We start from the raw sequence: 20,064 nt of genomic DNA on the forward strand, positions 1-20,064 counted from the left end.
AGCATGAATTCCATTCAGTGTGCAATACGTTTATGGGGGGAAAACAAGCAGAGAGGAGGGAGGTAGAGGCTAATGTCTGAGAAATGCAGCATTCCTTGCGATCGCTTTCTATACCACAGGACTGCTAAAGGTGGCCATCATCTGCCAAGTGGCTTGGCCCACAGGTACCCCCTCCCCCCACACACATACTGTGAGAGGAGGATTCTGTAGGTCCCACTTGAGAGAAGGTATCTTAAAGGGACAGTGACAAGCATATGAGATGATTAGAAGGGGGTCAGAGAGAGAGGAGGACAAGCACAGCAGAAGCAGGGGTGCCATAGAACCAGAGGGAGGGGTGCTCAGTGAGGCCTGGTGATATAGAGGGGCAAGCTGGAGGAGGTGGACACTCAGTGCCCAGCCTTGAGACAGGCTTGGCCAAGCTCACTCAGTGGGCTGCAGGCGGTAGCGGAAACGCACATCATGGCTGGGTTGTGTGGTGCCAAAACCCCAGCGCTGGGGGTTAATCGGTGGCACAGGTGTATCAGGGTCCACCAGTTCCAGATCAAAGTATGAGACCAAGAGCAGGATGAAGAGCTTCATTTCACTGAGGGCGAAGAACCTCCCAGGGCAGATGGAGACACCTGCACCCCAAGGCATGTTGTAGTAATGAATCTTCTTGCCTTCCTTGTAAAAGTCCACTTTTCGGGTGCCATCGGGGTTGAGAAAGCGATCATACTTAAAGACAGTGGGCTCGGGATGGATGTCAGGATCCATTTGCACAGAGAGGTAGGGGAAGATGGCCACTTTGTCTCCATTGCGGAGCAGGTACTGCTGCCCATTGGCCATCTTCAGGCTTTGGTCACTCTTTACCACCCTGAGGAGGGTAGGTGAAGCCCCCAGGCGCAGTGACTCCTCCATCACGCTGTCCAGCACTGGGGTGCATTTCAGGACGCTGAGGTCACAGCTAAAGGCCTGGTTAACCTCCAACTTGGTCTTACCCAGGACCTTGCTGGCCTCCTCCTTCACAGCCTGCATGGCTTCTGGGTACTTCAAGAGGAAAAAGATGACCCAGAAAGTGGCTGGCCCTGTGTTCCCCTGGGAGGCCCAGAGCATCATGAAGTTGAACTTGTCCTGCATGGCTGGAGCTACTTCTTCCTCCTTCAGAAACTGAAGCATGTCAGATATCCAGTTGCTTATACCATTCTTCTTCTGATTGTGTTTCACAGAAAGCACTTCATGGAAGAGACGCTGGAGCCGGCCCACTTCCAGCCATTCCCGGGGCCCTAGCAGGGAGTAGACAAACCTGGGGAACAGGATGTCGAATTTACGAAACTCTACAAAGATCTCCTCTGCCTGTAGCAGGTCCTGCTCCTTGTCTTCTGTATAGCCGAACAAGGTCAGGTAGCCAGCTTTGAACAAGATATTGTAGCAGAAATGGAAGAGGCCATCCTCACACCAGCAACTGGCATCCGGACTCCGGCCCTTCAGCCCCAGCATTAATAAGGACAGGCTGTCCAGCATGGCCTCGTTGAGTTCCTCCAAGCCAGCCCCCATCAGGTGCTTTGTGCTGGCTGAGTGGATCATCTGGTAGTCTCCCTGTAGTGGTGCGTATCCAAATACTTTTAGCACTAGTTCTTTGGCATATTCCACAAAGTCCAGTTTTCTCTTTGTATCCTTGATGATTGGGCCAAAGGAGCAGGGGTCCATTACAAAGGTGAAGTACTGTCCACCTAGCTGCACAGTAAACACATCCCCATGCTTGGCCTGCATGTGTTTCAGGAATTCAACCATATTTTTCCGGAATGCTATGGCATGGCCCAGCCAGGGCACAGGGCCTTTGTCCAGAGGGGGTTCCTGGGGCTTGCGTTGTCGGGAGAGCCTGGACACGTACAGGTACCCAACGATGACCACCAGCAGGGCTCCCAGGACCAGACCCCAGAGCTCCATGGCTATGCTCCTCTAGGTTGAGCTCCAAACACACTGAGTGCTCTCTGCAGGCCAGGAGTTTGAAAAGGCCTTGACAAATCAGGGATGGAGATGTGGACCTTGCCCTGTGGCTGCAAATTACAGTAAATAACCCATGACATAGTACATGGGAGCAAAATGTTCTCCTGAACTTAGCAATTCCCAGAGCCTGGCTATTTGGAGGGAGGAGGTCCGGCCGGGAAGGTCGGGTCACAGAGCCCTACAGCTTCAGACCTTATTCTGACCTTTTCAGACTCAGCTCCAGCACCTTCTCCATGAAGCCTTCCTTGACGACACTACAACCCCAATCCTGATTTAACATTCACACCTTTATTTGCGTACACATTCAGTTACATTTATGTAACAAAATGCTTATTAAATTATTTGCTAGATTATTCAACCCATTGCTTTTTAAGTTTCACGCTCATTCTTTCCTCATCTTTAACAGACCCAACTCACGTCCCTTTCTTTCTTGATCATCCTGGGTAGTTATGTAACCCAGTTATATCTCTGGTCCCTCATTTGTGAAGTCGGGTTAGTAATAGGGCTGCATAGGTGCCGTTTCGAGGTACAAAAGAGACAATGCATGAAAAACACAACAGTGGCTGGCTCAGAGTACATGCTCAGTGCATGTCAGCTCTTTCCTTAAAGCTTTTTCCCATCCCTCCCACCACCTGTCCTGGACCCCATGGCTCTCTGTGCCCACCTCCTCATCCTTTCCCGAGTTTGTCGTCACTTCTGGTCTCAAAACTGCTTGCATTGAGGCAGAGCTGCATTGGAATTGTGTTTGCTCCCAGCTTCACATACACAGGGTACATATAGTACATCAAGTGAAGACTGAATTTCAGGGAGCTCTGATAGCGTAGTGGAGGCCTGGTGTGGCACTGTGGGTTAATGTGCTGAACTGCAAGTTCAGTTTGAACCATAAGGCCAGCAGTTCAAGCTCACCAGCCATTCCTAAGAAACCCTATACAGGGTTGCTATAAGTCAGAACCAACTCGACAGCACTTAACAACACCAGCTGGTAGAGTAGTGGTTGTGAGTTGTGCTGCTAACCTCAAGGTCAGCAGTTCGAAACTACCAGCCTTTCCTCCGGAGAAAAGATGAGGCTTTCTGCTCCCATAAAGGTTTATAGCTTGGAAAACCTACTCAGGGACACTGAGTCAGAACCGATTCCATGGCACTACCACCATCAAGATTACTGAAAGAAGAATATTGAAATTTCCATGAACTGCCATAAGAACTAATAACTTTCTTGGAAAAAACACAGCCAGAAGTGCTTCTCAGAAGAGCGCGGTGAGACTTTGTCTCATATGTTATTGTTGTTAAATGCCTTGTATCATGCAGGTTCCGATAGCGACCCTGTATAGAGTTTCCAAGGCTTTAAGTCTTCACTCCATGGCACTTCCAACATTTGATGCTTTTGAGTTACGGTATTGGAGGAGAATATTGAAAGTGTCATGGGCTACCAAAAGAACCAACAGATCTGTGTTGGAAGAAGTACAGCCAGAGTGCCCCTTAGAGGCCAGGATGGCCAAACTTCATCTCTCATACTTCAGACATATTGTCAGGAGGGACCAGTCACTGGAGAAGGATATCATGTTTGGTAAGGTGGAGGGTCAGAGAAAATGAGGAAGACCTCCAGCGAAATGGATTGGCACAGTGGCAGCATCAATGGGCTCAAGCGTGGCAACAGTAGTGAGATTGGCCCAGGATCAGGCAGTGTTTCGTTCTGCTGTGCATAAGGTCGATATGAGTCTGTACCAACTTGATGGCACCTAACAACAACAACAACCATAACTCAAATGCATCGAGTCTTTTACGGCCTTCCTTATTCACTGCCCAGCTTTCACATGCATATGAGGCTGTTGAAAATACCATGGCTTGGGTCAGGCGCACCTTAGTCCTCAAACTGACATCCTCGCTCTTCGACTCTTTAAAAAGTTCTTGTGCCGCAGATTTGCGTAATGCAACGTGCCCTTTGATTTGGTGACTGCTGCTTTCATGAGTGTTGATGGTTGATCTGAGCAAAATGAAGTCTTTGACAACTTTAATCTTTTCTACATTTACACAGATGTTTATTGGTCCATTGGTGAGGATTTTTATCTTCTTTACATTGAGGTGCAACCTTTATCAACTCTTCTGATCTTTGGTCTTTAGTGGCTAATACCTCAAATTTTGTTCATTGGATGAGCTCTACATTTAGGTGGGATATATTTAAGATCCTATTTTGGCTCTTGTGGAATTGTTTTCATTTTCTTCAGCATCAACCTGAGTTTGCATATGAACAATTGATGGTCTGTTGCACAGTCTGCCCCTGATCTTGTTTTGACTAAAGATACAGAGCTTTTCATCTGTCTCTTTCCACAGATGTAATCAATTTTATTTCTGTGTATTCCATCTGGTGAGGTCCATGTGTATAGTCATCTTTTATGTTGTTTAAAATGATATTTGCAAGGAGCAAATCATTGGTTTTGTAAAATTCCATCATGCAATCAACAGTATTATTTCTGTCATCAAGATTGTATTTCCTAACAAATAATCCTTCCTATTTCTAATCTTTGCATTCCATTCACCAGTAGTTATCAATACATCTTGATTGCATGTTTGATCAAGATCAATTTAGTTCCGACCCATACCGACCCTTTATAGGGGTTCCCAGGAGTGACTGGTGAGCTTGACCTGCTGACTTTGTGATTCAAACGGACTTTGCAATCCAGTGCACTAACTCATGGTGCCATACCAGGACTCCAAAGAAATTTGTAGAATTCCTCATTTTCATCATTACTGGTTTTAGTGGTTGCTGGATAAATTTGAATAACAGTGGTATTAACTGGTCTTCCTTGTGGTGGTGGTGGTTATGTGTTGTGGAGTCGGTTCCGACTCATAGCGATCCTGTACAGGGTTTCCGAGGCTGTGAATCTTTGCGGGAGCAGAAAGCCTCATCTTTCTCCCATGGAACTGCTGGTAGTTTCGAACTGCTGACCTTGCGGTTCACAGCCTGATTCTTAACCACAACGCTATGTATGGATATTATCCTATCACAGACAGCATTGTACTTCAAGACAGATCTTGAAATGTTCTTTTTGATGATGAATATGATGCCATTCCTTTTCAATTTTTCATTCCTGGCATAGTAAAACATGTGAGTGTTAGATTCAAAATGGCCAATACCAGTCCACTTTACCTCACCAGTACCTAGGATATTAATGTTTATGCGTTTCATTTTTGACAATTTTCTACTTTCCTAGATTAATACTTCATACATTCCATGTTCTGATTATTAATGAATGTTCACAAACAACTGTTTCTCTTCAATTTGAGTTGTACCCCTTCAGTATATGAAGGTCCTGAAGACTTTACTTCAAGGAGGCAGCATTACGCAGTCATATTTTGAATGCCTTCCAGACTGAAGGGGCTCATCTTCCGGCACTATATCTGACAGTATTATGGTGCTCTTCATCATGTTTCAATATTCAGTATTCTGGTGCTGACAGTGTTCCACAGCGATTCGTATGGTTTTCACTAAGTATTCTAAAGACGTCTTTCTTCCCAGTCTGTCTTTATCTGAAGGCTCAGCTGAAATCTGCCCACTATGGATGACCCTGCTGATATTTAAAATACCTGTGGCATAGCTTATAGAATCAGAGCAACACAGAAGCCATGACAGTATGACAAACTGACAGACAAGTGGTGGACCTGGACATAGTATGATTGAGTCCAGCTGAGACAACTAGAGTCAGAACTGAATCTGAACCTCTGACTTGAAGAGCTCTCACTAGACCAGCTGACTAGCCTGTACTCTTCTTTTAGGGAAGAATCCTAGTATCGTGCATTGTCAGACACAAAGGAACTTCAAACCAATAGCTTTAGTTTATAATGAGGAACTAGGCCCACGGCCCAGTGGAGACTTTTTTGGACAGTTGCCCTGGTTTGTGGCATTGAGATGAACCAAACATTGCCTGGGGGCCTTCTGTGAGGGGTCAGTCCAGGTCTCTGCCAGCATGCCCAAGGAGAAAGCTATGTTAATAGTTCCAAAGTATTACTAGATCGCATTAGATTCAGACTCAATTCAACCATCTCTGGAAAACCTCAAGTTACTATATAACTTTCCAGAAACCTGTAAATAAGAACTTTGGTCTCTCAATCATAGGATCCCCTCATGTCCTCCTGAGTGAGCTCCGTTTATGTTGTACAGTTCCTCTTAGCAGGAAACTTCAAACATCCATACTCTGCCTCCTGTAAACCCTCTGTGATTTCTCAGAGCAACCAGAGCAAATACCCAATATCATCTCTTCTCAGCCTAAGAATTCACTGTCAGCAACTGTCTGTGGGCCAGATCCAGTGAGATCAACTTTGTCCCTGGCAGTGCCATTTATCCATTCACCTCCTTTCTTCACTTTCTCTTTGGAGCACCTTATCTATCAACTCAATGAGTATTTATTGGCTACCTACTATGTACTAAGGACTTTTGGTGTGATGCTATAGGATAAGCACTGAATTGCTAACCAAAAGGTCACGGCTCAAACCTACCAACAGCTCCTCAAAAACCCGATACAGGGTTGCTATGAGTCAGAACCAACTCACTGGCACTTAACAACAATAACAATGTACCACAGGAGCCCTGGTAGAATAGTAGATTACAAACTGGGTGCTAACAGTTAGCAGTTGGAAACTACCAATCACTCTGTGGGAGGAAAATACGGCTTTCTGCACCTATAAAGATTTACAGCCTCTGAAACCCTATGCAGGGTTGCTATGAGTCAGAACTTACTCCACAGCACACCATCCCAATGGTAACAACTGTTACCACAAAAATATTCAAACCCCACAAATTCTGGGTGCCAAATTTTGCAACTCCAAATGGGATGTTCCTTGTTGGGAGTCTTCTAATGTGCTTCAAAAGCTAAAAAGTAGCAAATTTGACAGAATGTTCATATCATCAGTTGATTTTATCTATTAAACTGCAGTCTTCAGTTCGCTGGTGTTAGCAGCCCAGCTCCTAATTCACCATGCTCCATATGGTAACTATGTTGTTAAGTGCCATTGAGTAGGTTCTGACTCATAGCGACCCTGTATAGGGTTTCTGAGGAGCAGCTGGTGCTGCTGGGTCTGAACTGCTAAACTTGTGGTTCAAAGTTCAGTGCTGATCCTATTGTAGCACACGAGGAGCAGAAAAAAAAAAAAAAAGGCTACTCTTTTGGGGACTGAAAATCTAATTTTTTTTCTCTCTGTTGGGAGGGATATTTCTTATCTTTCTTTAAAGTTATACTTTTTAAGTGCTGTGGAGTCATTTCCAACTCATAGTGACTCTGTATAGGGTTTCTAAAGATGGGCTGATAGGTTTGAACCCCCGATCTAGTGGTTAGCAATCTAGTGCTTATTCTATAGTACCACAGGACTCCAAAGTTATACTTGTTACTGGTAAGTGCTGTAGAGTCGGTTCCAACTTATAGCGGCCCTGTATAGGGTTTCTGAGGAGCAGCTGGTGAGTTTGAACTGCCGACCTTGTGGTTCAAACCAACACAGCACCACACCAGGACTCCAAAGTTATACTTGGGCCATATGAATTCAAACTATCCTCCCCCACGTCTGGAACACATTTAAAGAAAGCAAAATAACTAGGTTAGTTAATACTGGCCTAAGTAATTTGAAAAAATAATTGTTGTTAAGTGCAGTCCAATCATTTGAGACTCACAGAGGCCCTGTATTGGGTTTCATGGAAGTAGCAGGTGGGTTTGAATTATCTACCTTGCAGTGTACAGTACAGCGCCACAAAGTCAAAATTCCTACAAGGGATCTCTTTAAGTCCCTGGTGTGGCGCTGTAGGATCAGTACTAGACCACAAGGTTGGTTTGAACTACAAAGTCAGCAGTTCAAACTCATCAGCCACTCCTGGGAAACCCTATACAGTGTGACTACGAGTCAGAACCAGCTCCTTGGCACTACACATATCATAGCTAAATAAAAAATATTAAATAATGAAACTAATTTTTTGCAGTATATAGTTCAACGTTTTTAGGCCAGAGCTGTTATAAATACAAAGGCCTGTGGAAATGAGAATATTTCATTTATTTTCTGTAATTTTAAAATTATTTAGCCCATGAGCACACACGTGTGGAAAAAATAATGCAGTTCAAGAATATTAATTCAATACTCTACAGAGGCAAAATCATACTTTGATAGTAATTAGGGCAATGATTCTTCTCCAGAGCACACTTTAAACGAAACCCATGTAAATCTCATGGGGGAGAGAAAACATGAACAGGTTGTTTTCCTTTCTGTGGCAACGACATAAAACAAAGCAATACACATGTCTTTCCCCTACCCCAAACCTTCTAAAACCCAGCAAAGCCTTCGCTCTGGGAGATGGGGAGATGCGTTAAGCCCTCCTCATCCGTTTACAAGCTTCTTTCTTATAAAAAACCTTTGCTTATAATGCAACTCTGCCTCACTTGGCTAACAATTCTTAATCTGCAGAAGGCAAGGCCCGTCTCCTGAAGGGTGGAGATGTGGGTAGCACTGGGGTAAGACACCCACACTGGGATCAATGAGCCCTTCCCGGACTTTAACTCATCATGTTGCACGGACCCACTCCCAGCAGGCCTGTGCAGACACCCCCGTGTCCGGGTTCAGCTCACAGGGGCCGCAGTGGGGTGGCTGCAGGAACCATCAGTGGCTATTGGCTCTCCCTCGGGCGGACTGCTGGTGTTGCGCTGTAAAATAAGCACTGCATTGCTAACTCGAGGTCGGTGGTTCAAACCCACCAGCCGCTCCTTGATAAACCTATACAGGGTAACTGAGTCGGAACTGACTCAAACAACAACAAGGGCAAAGGCTGGTCTGCTCACACAGACGGCCACTCAGGTCTCCCCAGGGGCTGGTGACCAGCGACACAGAATTAGCCATGTGAGCCCCGGACAAGCCACAGGTTGGTCTCTTCCGCCCAGATGGCGGGGTTAAGGTGATGGGGTTGGTGTGCCGGGAAGGACCAACGACGCGTAGCGGTTGGGCCTCCGGCGTCCTAGAGCGGACGCAGGCCCGAGGGTCGGAAAGGCGGTGACGGGTTTCCGGAGCCGTAGCTTCCGCGAGGCGGCTGTAGAGTGATGGGGAGGCGCGGTCCCCGGGAGGGTATGCAGAGCATTGTGCCCAGGCGCTATGTGTGAGTTGGTAAGCAGGGGGCTTGGGCTGAGAGAGAACGTACAGTGGAGGCAGCCTCATCTCATTAGCCGGAATGAACCCCATATCGGTTGTCCTTCAGCGGTTTGGTTTTTTGACATTTTTTTCATGCTTATTTGCACGTTCTGTGGTGAGCTGAGGGTGGGTGAAGTTTTCTAAACTTGGCTGAAGCGGGTCTCTGGTTCTATCCGGCTGCTTACCTTATTATTCCATCGATGACTCAGAATTTTGGGCGGAACACCTGGGCACAGACTTGGGGATTCCGTTTACCTGTTCTGGTACCTATATACAGGCTCTCCTCTGGGTGCCCTAGACCCGGTTAAGAGTCGTCTGCTTCCTGTTTACACTTCTCCAGTGCCTGGCCTCTGCCTCACTCCCGGCTGTCAGCAGTAAGTAGTGCCATTGGAACGAAAATACAGAAGAAAGTTTGTCACCCCGACTTTAGCTCAGAGTCCTGGTGTAGCGCTGTAGGTTAAGCATTAGACTGCATCAGATAAGGAACGCTGGTGGCGCAGTGGGTTAAGCGTTGACCATTTAACCGAAATGTAAGCGATTCAAACCCACCAGCGATTCTTTTGGAGAAAGATATGGCAGTTTTCTCCCCCAAACATTTACCGCCTTGGAAACCCAATGGAGGAATTCTACTCTGCTGTGTAGGGTCACTCTGAGTTGGAATCAACTGATGGCGCTGGGTTAGAGTAGGTGTTGTTGTTGTGATGTGCCGTGGAGTCGTCCGACTCATAGCGACCCTGTACAGGGTTTCCGAGGCTGTAAATCTTTACGGGAGCAGACAGCTTCATCTTTCTCCCACGGAACAACTGATAGTTTGGAACTGCTGACCTTGCGGTTCGCAGCCGGATTCGTAACCACTACGCTACCAGAGCAGATATTAGTCATTTAATTTAGGCTTGGGCTTCTTTAGTGCGCCCTTACCATTCTAGCTTTCTAGGTTCCTTCTTTTCTTCCGGGAGGAGAAGAAAAAAAAAAAAAATCCCTCCGTGGCAACTGGGTTTGTAACAGGTTGGCCACAGGTGGGCTGGGCTTACCCCCTAGCCTATATCACATATGTATCACTGGCTTCACATACCATACCAGGGGATGGTAAAGCCAGGGCAGGATATAAAGGGTAAACCTGGGTTCTTAACTCCGTTAGTAATATATAACAACAGATAGTTCATTTCCCCTCTCTGGGTCTCTCTGTTCTGATAGGGTAAAACAGGAGACTGAGCTTGCTGTCCTTGTCAGCAGTGGGGTATTGTTATAAATGGGTTGTGCATTCACTGGGAGGCTAAGAGATGTCGGGACATATACAGGAAGAGATGAGTGGGAACTGGGAATACTTTACATGGAGCTCCTACCGTGTGCTGCCCATTCCCATTGCTGCCATGCCCATCACCATTCTCAGCTACTTCATTTTAAGAATTTACCATGAGCCAAAATTTATGCTAAATATTTTACACGTATTATGTCATTTAATCCTCAATATACGTTGAAGGGGTGGTGGTTTGGAAGACCACTGTCATATTCAAAACTTGATTAGACTATCTCAAGTAACTTAGCATGTACTTGTCCCTGTGACTAAGATTCATTAAAGCAATATAGTAAGGTAAACAGCTAATCATAAGGGGAAAAGACACAGCTGGCTTCTGGAGGAGTTCCTCCATCTTCTAAGGGCTCACACACAGCTAGTTTTCTCCCCAGCAATGAAAATACTGCAACTTGTATGCATTGTTTCTACTTAGGAGAACCCAAGGTTTGTACTGGGGGTTTGTCACACAGACATCTTGCACATACAGAGGTATGTACCTTGCACGTACCAAAATTTCAGACTCCCAGAAGGAAAGTAAGTATTCAAACTAATTCATAATCTTTGCAGGGTGTAGCCACAGTGAACTAGCTGTATCAATTAACTATTAACTTTAATCAATTAACAATTAACTATTAACACTCCAAGAGCCAAATTAACAGCCAGGGGCCAACCTTGCAAACAGGTCTGTTTTTAAGAATAATAGTCTTGGGGCCAATATGCTGTACACACAACCCTGTGAAGCCTTAACACTCTCACTTAGCAGAGACCAAAAGTGAGACTTCAAGAGGTCAGTGAGTTGCCTGGAGTTACACAGTTAGCAAGTTGCAGAGCCCAGATTCCTACTTGTCTGTTCACTTCTGAGCATAAGCTCTCCTATCCTATGGCCTCTTCAAGTCCTTTCACTTGTCATTCTTTCTGCCTAAAATGTTATTCTTTATCCTTTTGCGTGACTGGCGTCTTTCCATCGCTCAGGATTCAGCTCAGATTTTACCTTACCAGAAAGAAAGGTCTTTCCTTAGCACCTATGTAAAGTGGGCTTCTTGCTTTTAGACACTTTGTAGTATATTATCCTATTTATGTTTCTTCAAAACATAGTTCAGTATGTTAAATTGTCACTCTGGGAAAGAAGACCCTAATCTGTAGGGTTTTCCAGTTTCTGTGGTATAAATAAACCAACCTCCCCTGGCCAATTTCAAGCTACCAACTTGAGGTCACTAAAGAAATGACCAGTATGTGCTGGTACCAGCACATCACTGAGCTCTTAAAAGCAAGGACTGTGTCTTGTTTATCATTGTATCCCAGACCTAGCTCAGTGTCTGGACTTAGTAACAAAATGTTTGTTGAATGGTGGAGTAATTCACTAATTCCATCTTTCAGATTCACTATACTCTATTGTACAATAAAAACATGAGGACCCAGAGACGAGAGGAACTCTCTCATGGGCACACATAGAGTAGATAACAGAAACAAATATTGACTCTTGCCAGTTTGTTTGTATAAAATTCACTGGTAAGTAGGTTGTTGTCATTGTTGTTGTTAAGTGCCATCGAGTCGATTCTGACCCATAGCGGCCCTATATAGGGTTTCCAAGGAGCAGTTGGTGAGCTTGAACTGCCGACCTTGCAGTTCAGACGGCTTGGCAGTCTGGCGCATTAACCCGCAGCGCCAAGAGAAAGACCAAATGGGAGAAACCGAGGCTAGGGAGTCACGTTGTAGTGTACAATTCCGTAGTTCATCTCAATAAATCACTTACTACATCCTCCAGTCTCTAGAGAAGGATATCATGTTTGGTAAGGTGGAGGGTCAGAGAATAAGAGGAAGATCCCCAGCAAAGTGTCAGCATCACTGGGGTCAAGCATGGCAACAATTGTGAGGTTGGCCCAGAACTGGGCAGTGTTTCATTCTGTTGTACATAGAGGATTACTGTGAGTCAGTACCACCTTGATGGCGCCTAACGACAACAGTCTCTCATGTACAAGGTATTCTCTTAGGCACTGTAGGGGAGGCAAAAGAGGTTTAAAAAACGGTCCTTGCTTCAAGAAGCTCCTACCCTACAAAGAAAATGAAACAAGTACTTAAATATCAAAAGCACAGTGCTAGGAGAGATACAAGTCAAATGTCAGAGGATTTTTAGGTTATATCCTGTTAGGGGAAAGAGAACAGGATCTGAAAGGCATTATTTGAACTGAACTAGAAAGGATTCTGGTATGTAGATCAGCTTGTGGATGGAAAGGTAGGACATTTCAGGCAAAGGGAAGAGTCGCCGCATATGGAAAAGGTCTGCGTTGCTGGTTAGATGTGTTTAAAGAAAAGTCCAGTTTGGTGTGTCATGCCAACTCAGGCAGGCTTAGACACTAGATTGCGTACAGAGGTGCTCTCTCGGAAACTGAGCTTTAGTTCCACGTCCAGCAAGGCCTCAAGAAAATATTGGAGTTAGCAGCTATTTGCAGCTGCACAGGAGGCAGCCTTGCTGGTAGAGTCTCCAAAGCAGTTGGGAGGGGCTATAGGGTATAAGTTTTGGCCTCTGCTCCTTCGAATTGGCTTAGGAGCTGGGGTGATATAGTGGGTTACCAGTTGGGCTGCTAATGGGAAAGTCAGCAGCTTGAATCTACCAACTACTCAGAGGGAGAAAGGTGAGGCTTTCTGCTGCCGTAAAGATTTACAGCCTTGGAAACGTAAACAGGGTCGCTATGAGTCAGAACCGATTCTGTAGCACACAACCACTACCCCCGAATGGCAAGGAGAACTTTGTGAAGTACTTGGTTGGATCCCTACTGCATTCAGGCAATATCTTCATCAGTAGAACACCTTTCTAGGGAATTTGAAGGCCAGGAAACTTGGCCTTTCATACTGAGGCTGGATTGCATGGTTTGCCTATGTCTGATGGCACCCTTCTGTCCGTCATCAGCTGTGCAGTTGTTGTTGTTGAGTGCCATTGACTCGGTTCTGACCCATAGCAACCCTGTATAGGGCTTCCGAGGAGCAACTGGTGAGCTTGAACCACCGACCTTGCAGTTCAGACAGCTTTGCAGTCTGGCATATTAACCCACAGCACCATGCAGTAGGGTGGGAATTAATAGAGACACTGCTGCAAAGATTACTTAGAACCTATTTTAAAGTTCCTAGGATTCCCCTGATACAGCACTGTAGAATAATACACTGGACTGCAGGGTCTATTTGAACTGTGTGGTTGGTGGTTCAGGCTCACCAGCTGCTTCTTGGAAACCCTATATAGGGTTGCTACAAGTTGGACTTGGCTCAACAGCATTTATCAACAACAACAAGAATTCACTTGGGGAATGGTCCTTTAAAAGGCCATGGGGAACCACAGAAGATTTTGAGCAAAGGAGAAAAGCTTCAGAAGAGTTAGCATATTAAGATTTTACATCTGAGATTAGGAAAAAAGTGTAGTTCTCAGTGAATAGCAGGAAATGAGGAGAATGAAGGAACGTAAGGATGTAAAGAAAGATACAGGTAGGAAAAGGGAGTGCTGATTTTTGCTTTCCCCAAAAGAAGAGAAGGAAGACCCTGGGAAACTGGGGAGTGCATTCTAAGTGGAACTAAAGATGAACAAGGGATATTGGATGTATAATTTTAGGAGTATGTTGGTTGGCAGATCCCCAGCCTGTTAGTGAGCTATAGGATATCTGGCCATGGGTTTACCGAGATTTCCCTCTGCAAACCAAGGGCAACTTCATCCTTTCTTAGTATCTTCCTTTCTCCTGTGACATCTCAGATCTTTGGGTTTCCCCAAGGGTCAAAGATTATGACTGACATTTGATCTAGATTTTTTTTATTACTTAGGTCTAAACTGCATGCTGATTTAGGGTTCAGCAGTAGGTTGGATTGAGTCTTGGTGTGGCACTATAGAGTAAAGCACTTGACACAAGGTTGGCTTGACCCACAAGATCAATGGTTCAAACCCACTAGCCGCTCCTTGGAAACCATATACAGGGTCACTGTGAGTTGGAGTTCGATGGCACTTAACAATGAGTGGGTTGGATAGAGGGAGCCAGGTGAAGAAAAAGCACTGTAAGAATTTAGAACTAGTCTACATAGATTGGGGAAAGTCTTGAGCTTTAATCTGACGATAATTTTAAAAAATAAAACAAAAACTAGCTGTAGTGTTCTTCCATCATATAATGATAATTGCTTGTTACAGGAACTGTATGGTATATTATAAAGGGAGTAGAAGAAAATGGAACTCATCTGTAAATCTACAACAGCAGAGTTTGATTTTTATAACTTTATATTATTGCATTGTATCATATTTTCTCATATCATTAAAAATTCTCTCTAAACATTTTAATAGACTCTGCATTATTTTGTTATAGAATTTTAATTCAGTCCCTTGTTATTGAGCAAGCAGATTGTTTTCAGTTAAAAATAATAGGAGAGCAACTTGTTTTAAAAATCTTTGTACCTAAGATTCTTTCCTCAGGATAGATTTCTAAAGTGGAATCATCAGACAGAGGAATTTCACGTTCATTTTAAGACTCTTGATAACTATTTTGGAATTACTTTTAGAACAACTCTACCAGGTTTATACTCATACCTGTAGTATAGCAGAACATACATTACACCTTGCCCTGACTGTTTTCTAAAAGGTGATTTATAGTTTTAGTTTATTTGAACTAGGAGTTCCATTTCTCATAGAAGCAGTAATGTATATATGGTCTTAGTTTCCTAGATTGGTCCATAAATACCTACTAAATCCATAAGTAAGTGGACAGTGAATAAGGAAGATCGTAGAAGAATTGATGCCTTTTAGTTGTGGTGTTGGAGGAGAATACTGAAAGTGCCATGGACTGCCAAAAGAACCAATAGATCTGTTTTGGAAGAAGTGCAGCCAGAGTGCTCCTTGGAGGCCAGGATGGCTAAGCTTCATCTCTCATTCTTTGGACATATTGTCCGGAGGAAACAGTTGCTGGAGAAGGATGTCATGCTGGGTAAGGTGGAGGGTCAGAGAAAAAGAGGAAGACCCCTATCAAGATGGATTAGCCAGGTGGCATCATTGATGGACTCAAGTGTGGCAGCGGTAGTGAGGTTGGCCCAGGATCGGACATTGTTTTGTTCTGCTGTGCATGGGGTCGCTATGAGTCGGTTCCGACTCGATGGCACCTGACAACAACAACAACAAATCCATAAAATGGCTCAGAGTTTTAACTGGATTGGAATCTTTAACTTCAGGTAACAGTGAAGTTTCCCTGGCAGTGTCTTTGTCTTTCTCTGTTTCTTCTCCCCACTTGGTTACTGTTTATTCAATCCATGTATATGTGATTACCCTCACCACCTTCTCTGTTGTGAGTTTGTCTGGGGGATCAGGAACCTGTTGGTCCAGGAAATGACCTTTGAGGACATTGCTGTATACTTCACCAGAAGGAAAAGATATGGTTTGACCCCTGCTTAGAGGTCCTGTACAGGGGTGTAATGCTGAAGGATTCTGAAAGTAAGGCCTACTTGGGTAAGGCCTTCTATTCCTAGGATTCAACTTCTTTCCTCTCTCAGATGCTGAGGGGTTTCTGATAATCCTCAGATGAGTGATTGTTCTTGGAGCAAAGTCTCCAACTTCAGGAGTTTCAGGACAGGGATAGTCCTAAGGTTTGTATTTTTGCTTCCTTGAGGAATGCAGAAAGCTGAGCACAGGTAGGAATGAGTAGAATCCACTAATGAGTAGAATTCACTATTTTTTGTCCTCTGCATCCTTCCTATCCTCTCTGAGATCATCTTTCCTGGGTCCAAAAGTGTCTTCCAGAAACCCGTTGTACAATGTGAATTTCTTTTCCTCTTATCAAGATTAATTGTCCTTTAGATTAATTCCTTATCCCACCAATTCTATTGAATTATAATCCTGAGTCTCCTTGATGTCTTTGCATTTCTCTCCAAGCTAACCTTATTTGACCTCAGTAGCTTACCTCCCATCTCCCAGCCTTAAGACATAGATCTGAGAAGGTCTTGGCAGCAGCTCTGCTTGCTTCTATTTGCCCTCACATTCCATTTCTTTCCTCTTTGAGCAACATTCCATTCCCCCAACTAGCTGTGAGTGCTCGATTGAAGCGATGGGAAGAACCAGAGGACATAGATCTTCTGAGAACACAGGAGAACATGGTATTGAGGCAGGTCCATAGACATAAGTGAGGCAGAAGTTAATGGAGTTGAACTTCTCGGCCTGTTAAAATTTTAAAAATTAAAAAGAATATAAAATATTACAAGAAGGAAAATTTTTTATAATCCTACCGTTCCTATGGAGTCCTGATGTGGCACTGTGGGTTAATGCACCAGACTGCAAAGCTGTTTGAACTGCAAAGTTGGCTGTTCAAGCTCACCAGCTGCTCCTCGGAAACCTTATACAGGGTCACGATGGGTCAGAACTGACTCGATGGCACTTAACAACAACAACTACCGTTCCTGTGTAAGGGTTGATAATCAATTTGTGTTTTTTCTTATCTTTTTCCTACAGATAATAAATGTATGTATATACTTGCTATTATTGATTGAAGTGTGGTTCCCCCAAAATATGTCTATAAATCCTAACCTTATGCTTGTGGTGATAATCCCAGTTGGGAAAGAGTTTTGCATTACGTTGATGAAGCAGGATTAGTATTGGGTGTGTCTTGAGTTAATCGCTTACAAGAGATAAGGCGAGCAGGTTAGTCAAGAAGAGGTGGAAGAAGATAGATGTCAACACACGTGGAGATCTCCAAGAAATCAAGAAACAAATTGAAAAGACAAGGACCCTTCCCCAGAGCTGACAGACAGAGAAAGCCCTCCCCTAGAGCTAGTGCTCTGAACTCAAACTTCTGGTCTCCAAACCTGTGAGAGAATAAATTTCTGTTTGTTAAAGCCATGTGCTTATAGTATTTCTGTTATGGGAGCACTAGATAGCTAAGAGTTGTGCCTAGGAAAAATACCATGCATAGTTCTATGTCCTGCTTTTTCCTTCTAATAATTTATTAGGAATATTTTCCATATCAGAAATTTTTCATAAACTTAGTTGTTATGTGTAAGAATGGTGTGAGGGTGGTATCTAACCTCCTCTGTCTCACGTTATAAGGGGGAAGAAAGAACCAAACTCAACATTAACCCACAGTTAGTTGCTGTGAGGTGGAGTGGAGGTCAAATTTGCCTCCACCCTCCAGCCATCTTCGCCAGTTTTGACACCAGCCATCCTTCCCATGGCACTTTGCTTCTCTGCTGGGCTTGGCCACACGAAATTCACAGACAGTACTCATGATTATGAAGTTTATTAGGGAAGTTAATAGGTTACAATTCAGAATCAGAAATGATCAGGATACAGTCCTTTGGTCTGGAGTGCTTCTTCTCAACCATGCCCACAACAGGCTTCGCTGGTCATTGGCCTCAGCCATGTGGCCCCTTGGCCTCTGCCCGACTCAGACAATGTTACAAAGCTCTTTTAGTGCTGCTGATAGATGCCCCCAAGGCACCCCACTCTCTCATAAGCCTCATCCCTATGGCACTTAGCTCTGTGGGTCAGCAAACTAGCTTCCCCCCTTAATTGCCTGGTGATAACCCACTCTACAAGTGGTTTATCACCTCCTGCCAAAAAGCACTCCTGTGGGCCAGGAAGCCCACAGCTATCTTAGGTTCTAGCTCTTTGTTCTGTTATTGTTCTTCTGCTGCTCCTCTGGTGTCACAGCTCTTTGTCTACTGGATTAAGGAGGCTTAACACACAGGAATCTCAGGGTCCACTCCTGACTCTTCTTTCTGGGTGATGTCCCATACCTGCTTCTGAGATGACTCATTTAAAACCCAAGGTGACCAGTCATCTCGGATATACATACATCTTTTTTGCATGGTCCCATCTAGTCATTTTTCTGTCAGTTTGTTGTGGTGGCTTGTGTGTTGCTGTGATGCTGGAAGCTACTATGCCACGTGTTTTAAACTCCAGCAGGGTTACTGTGATAGTTAAGGTTGTCTGTCAACTTGGCTGGACCAGGATTCTCAGTGGTTTAGCAATTAAAATGTAGCTAACGCCTCTATGACTTTACCTAACATAATGCAATCAATCCCATGACCTGATAACTTCGAATCTGATGTAATTATTCTTTGTTGTAAATCTTTACTTCTATTATGTTAATGAGGTCAGATGCAGTCTACAGGATTGGGTTGTATCTTAAATCTACCTCTTTTGAGATGTAAAAGGAGAGAGAAGTGAGCTAAGAGGGACCTACTACCAACTAAATAGAAGCACCAGGAGTGAAGTGTGTCCTTAGGACCAGGGTCCCTGTGCTGTGATCCTCCTAGAGCCAGGGGAAGATTGATGCCCAGATGTCTGGAGGTCTCCAAGAAATGTTGGGCCTATAACAGAAGTCTCCCCTAAGAGCTGGCACTCTAAATTTGGATTTCTAACCCTGAACTGTGAAAAGGAATGCTGATGTGGCACTGTGGGTTAATGCACCAGACTGCAAAGCCATTTGAACTGCAAGGTCGGTGGTTCAAGCTCACCAGCCACTCTTTGGAAATCCTATACAGGGTCACTATGGGTTGGAACCTACTTGACAGCACTTCACAACAACAACAAACTGTGAAAGAATATGTGTCTGGTTCTTAAAGCCATCTGCTTGTATTTCTGTTGTAGCAGCATCCGATAAATAAGACAGTTACCCATGGTGGACAGGTTTCAGCGGAGCTTCTAGACTAAGACAGACTAGGAAGAAGGAGAGGCAGACCAATTCTGATTGGTTAGCCACTGAAAACCTAATGATACGGTACTGGAAGATGAGCCCTTCAGGTTGGAAGGCATTCATAATACAGCTGGAGAAGAACTTCACCCTCAAAGTAGAGTTGACTGACCATAATGACATGAATGGAGCAGCTCTGGGGACTTTTATTTGCTGATGGGGCACAATTCAAAATGAGAAACAGCTGTTGTTGTTAGGTGCCATCGAGTCGGTACCAACCTATAGCGACCTTATGCACAGCAGAATGAAACACTGCCCGATCCTGGGCCAACCTCACTACTGTTGCCATGCTCGAGTCCATCGATGCTGCATTTGGCCACTCCATCTCATTGGAGGTCTTCCTCTTTTTCTCTGTCCGAATATTTAGTCACTGAAAACCTTAGGAATAGTAGAGAAATTGGGTGCCATAAGAGAAACAGCTGTACAAATCCATTAATAATGGGAATGTGGAACGTACAAATTATGAATCTAGGAAAATTGGAAGTTGTCAAAAATGAAATGGAACTCAGAGGTTGATATCCTAGGCATTAATGAGCTGAAATGGACTAGTATTGGCCGTTTTGAATCAGATAGAAATCATGATTTACTGTGCCGAGAAGGTCAAATTTAAGAGGAATGGCATTCCATTCTTCATAAAAAAAAAAATTTCAAGATCTTTCTTGAAGTAACATGCTGTCTGTGATAGGATAATTCCATCTGCCTACAAGGAAGACCAGTTAACACTATTACTCAAATTATGCACCAACCACTAAAGCCAGTGATGATGAAATTGAAGAATTCTACCAGCTTCTTCAGTCTGAAATTGATCAGACATGCATTCAAGATGTATTGACTGGTTATTGGAATGCAAAAGATGAAAACAAAGAGGAAAGATCAGTAGTTGGAAAATAAGACCTTGGCAATAGTACTGATGCCAGAGATTACATGATA

At 44.2% G+C, this 20,064-nt stretch overlaps 1 protein-coding gene across 1 annotated transcript; it reads right to left on the minus strand.

The window, feature by feature from the left end:
- Positions 1–420: 420 nt before the first annotated feature.
- On the minus strand, positions 421–1,926 carry LOC102842638 (5-beta-cholestane-3-alpha,7-alpha-diol 12-alpha-hydroxylase-like). Its single transcript, XM_006868772.1, has one exon. The coding sequence runs from the start codon at positions 1,924–1,926 to the stop codon at positions 421–423; it is 1,506 nt and encodes a 501-aa protein (XP_006868834.1).
- Between the last annotated feature and the right edge of the window lie 18,138 nt (positions 1,927–20,064).

This window comes from Chrysochloris asiatica, unplaced genomic scaffold (assembly GCF_000296735.1).
Source record: "Chrysochloris asiatica unplaced genomic scaffold, ChrAsi1.0 scaffold00124, whole genome shotgun sequence".
Taxonomy (NCBI): Eukaryota; Metazoa; Chordata; class Mammalia; order Afrosoricida; family Chrysochloridae; genus Chrysochloris; species Chrysochloris asiatica.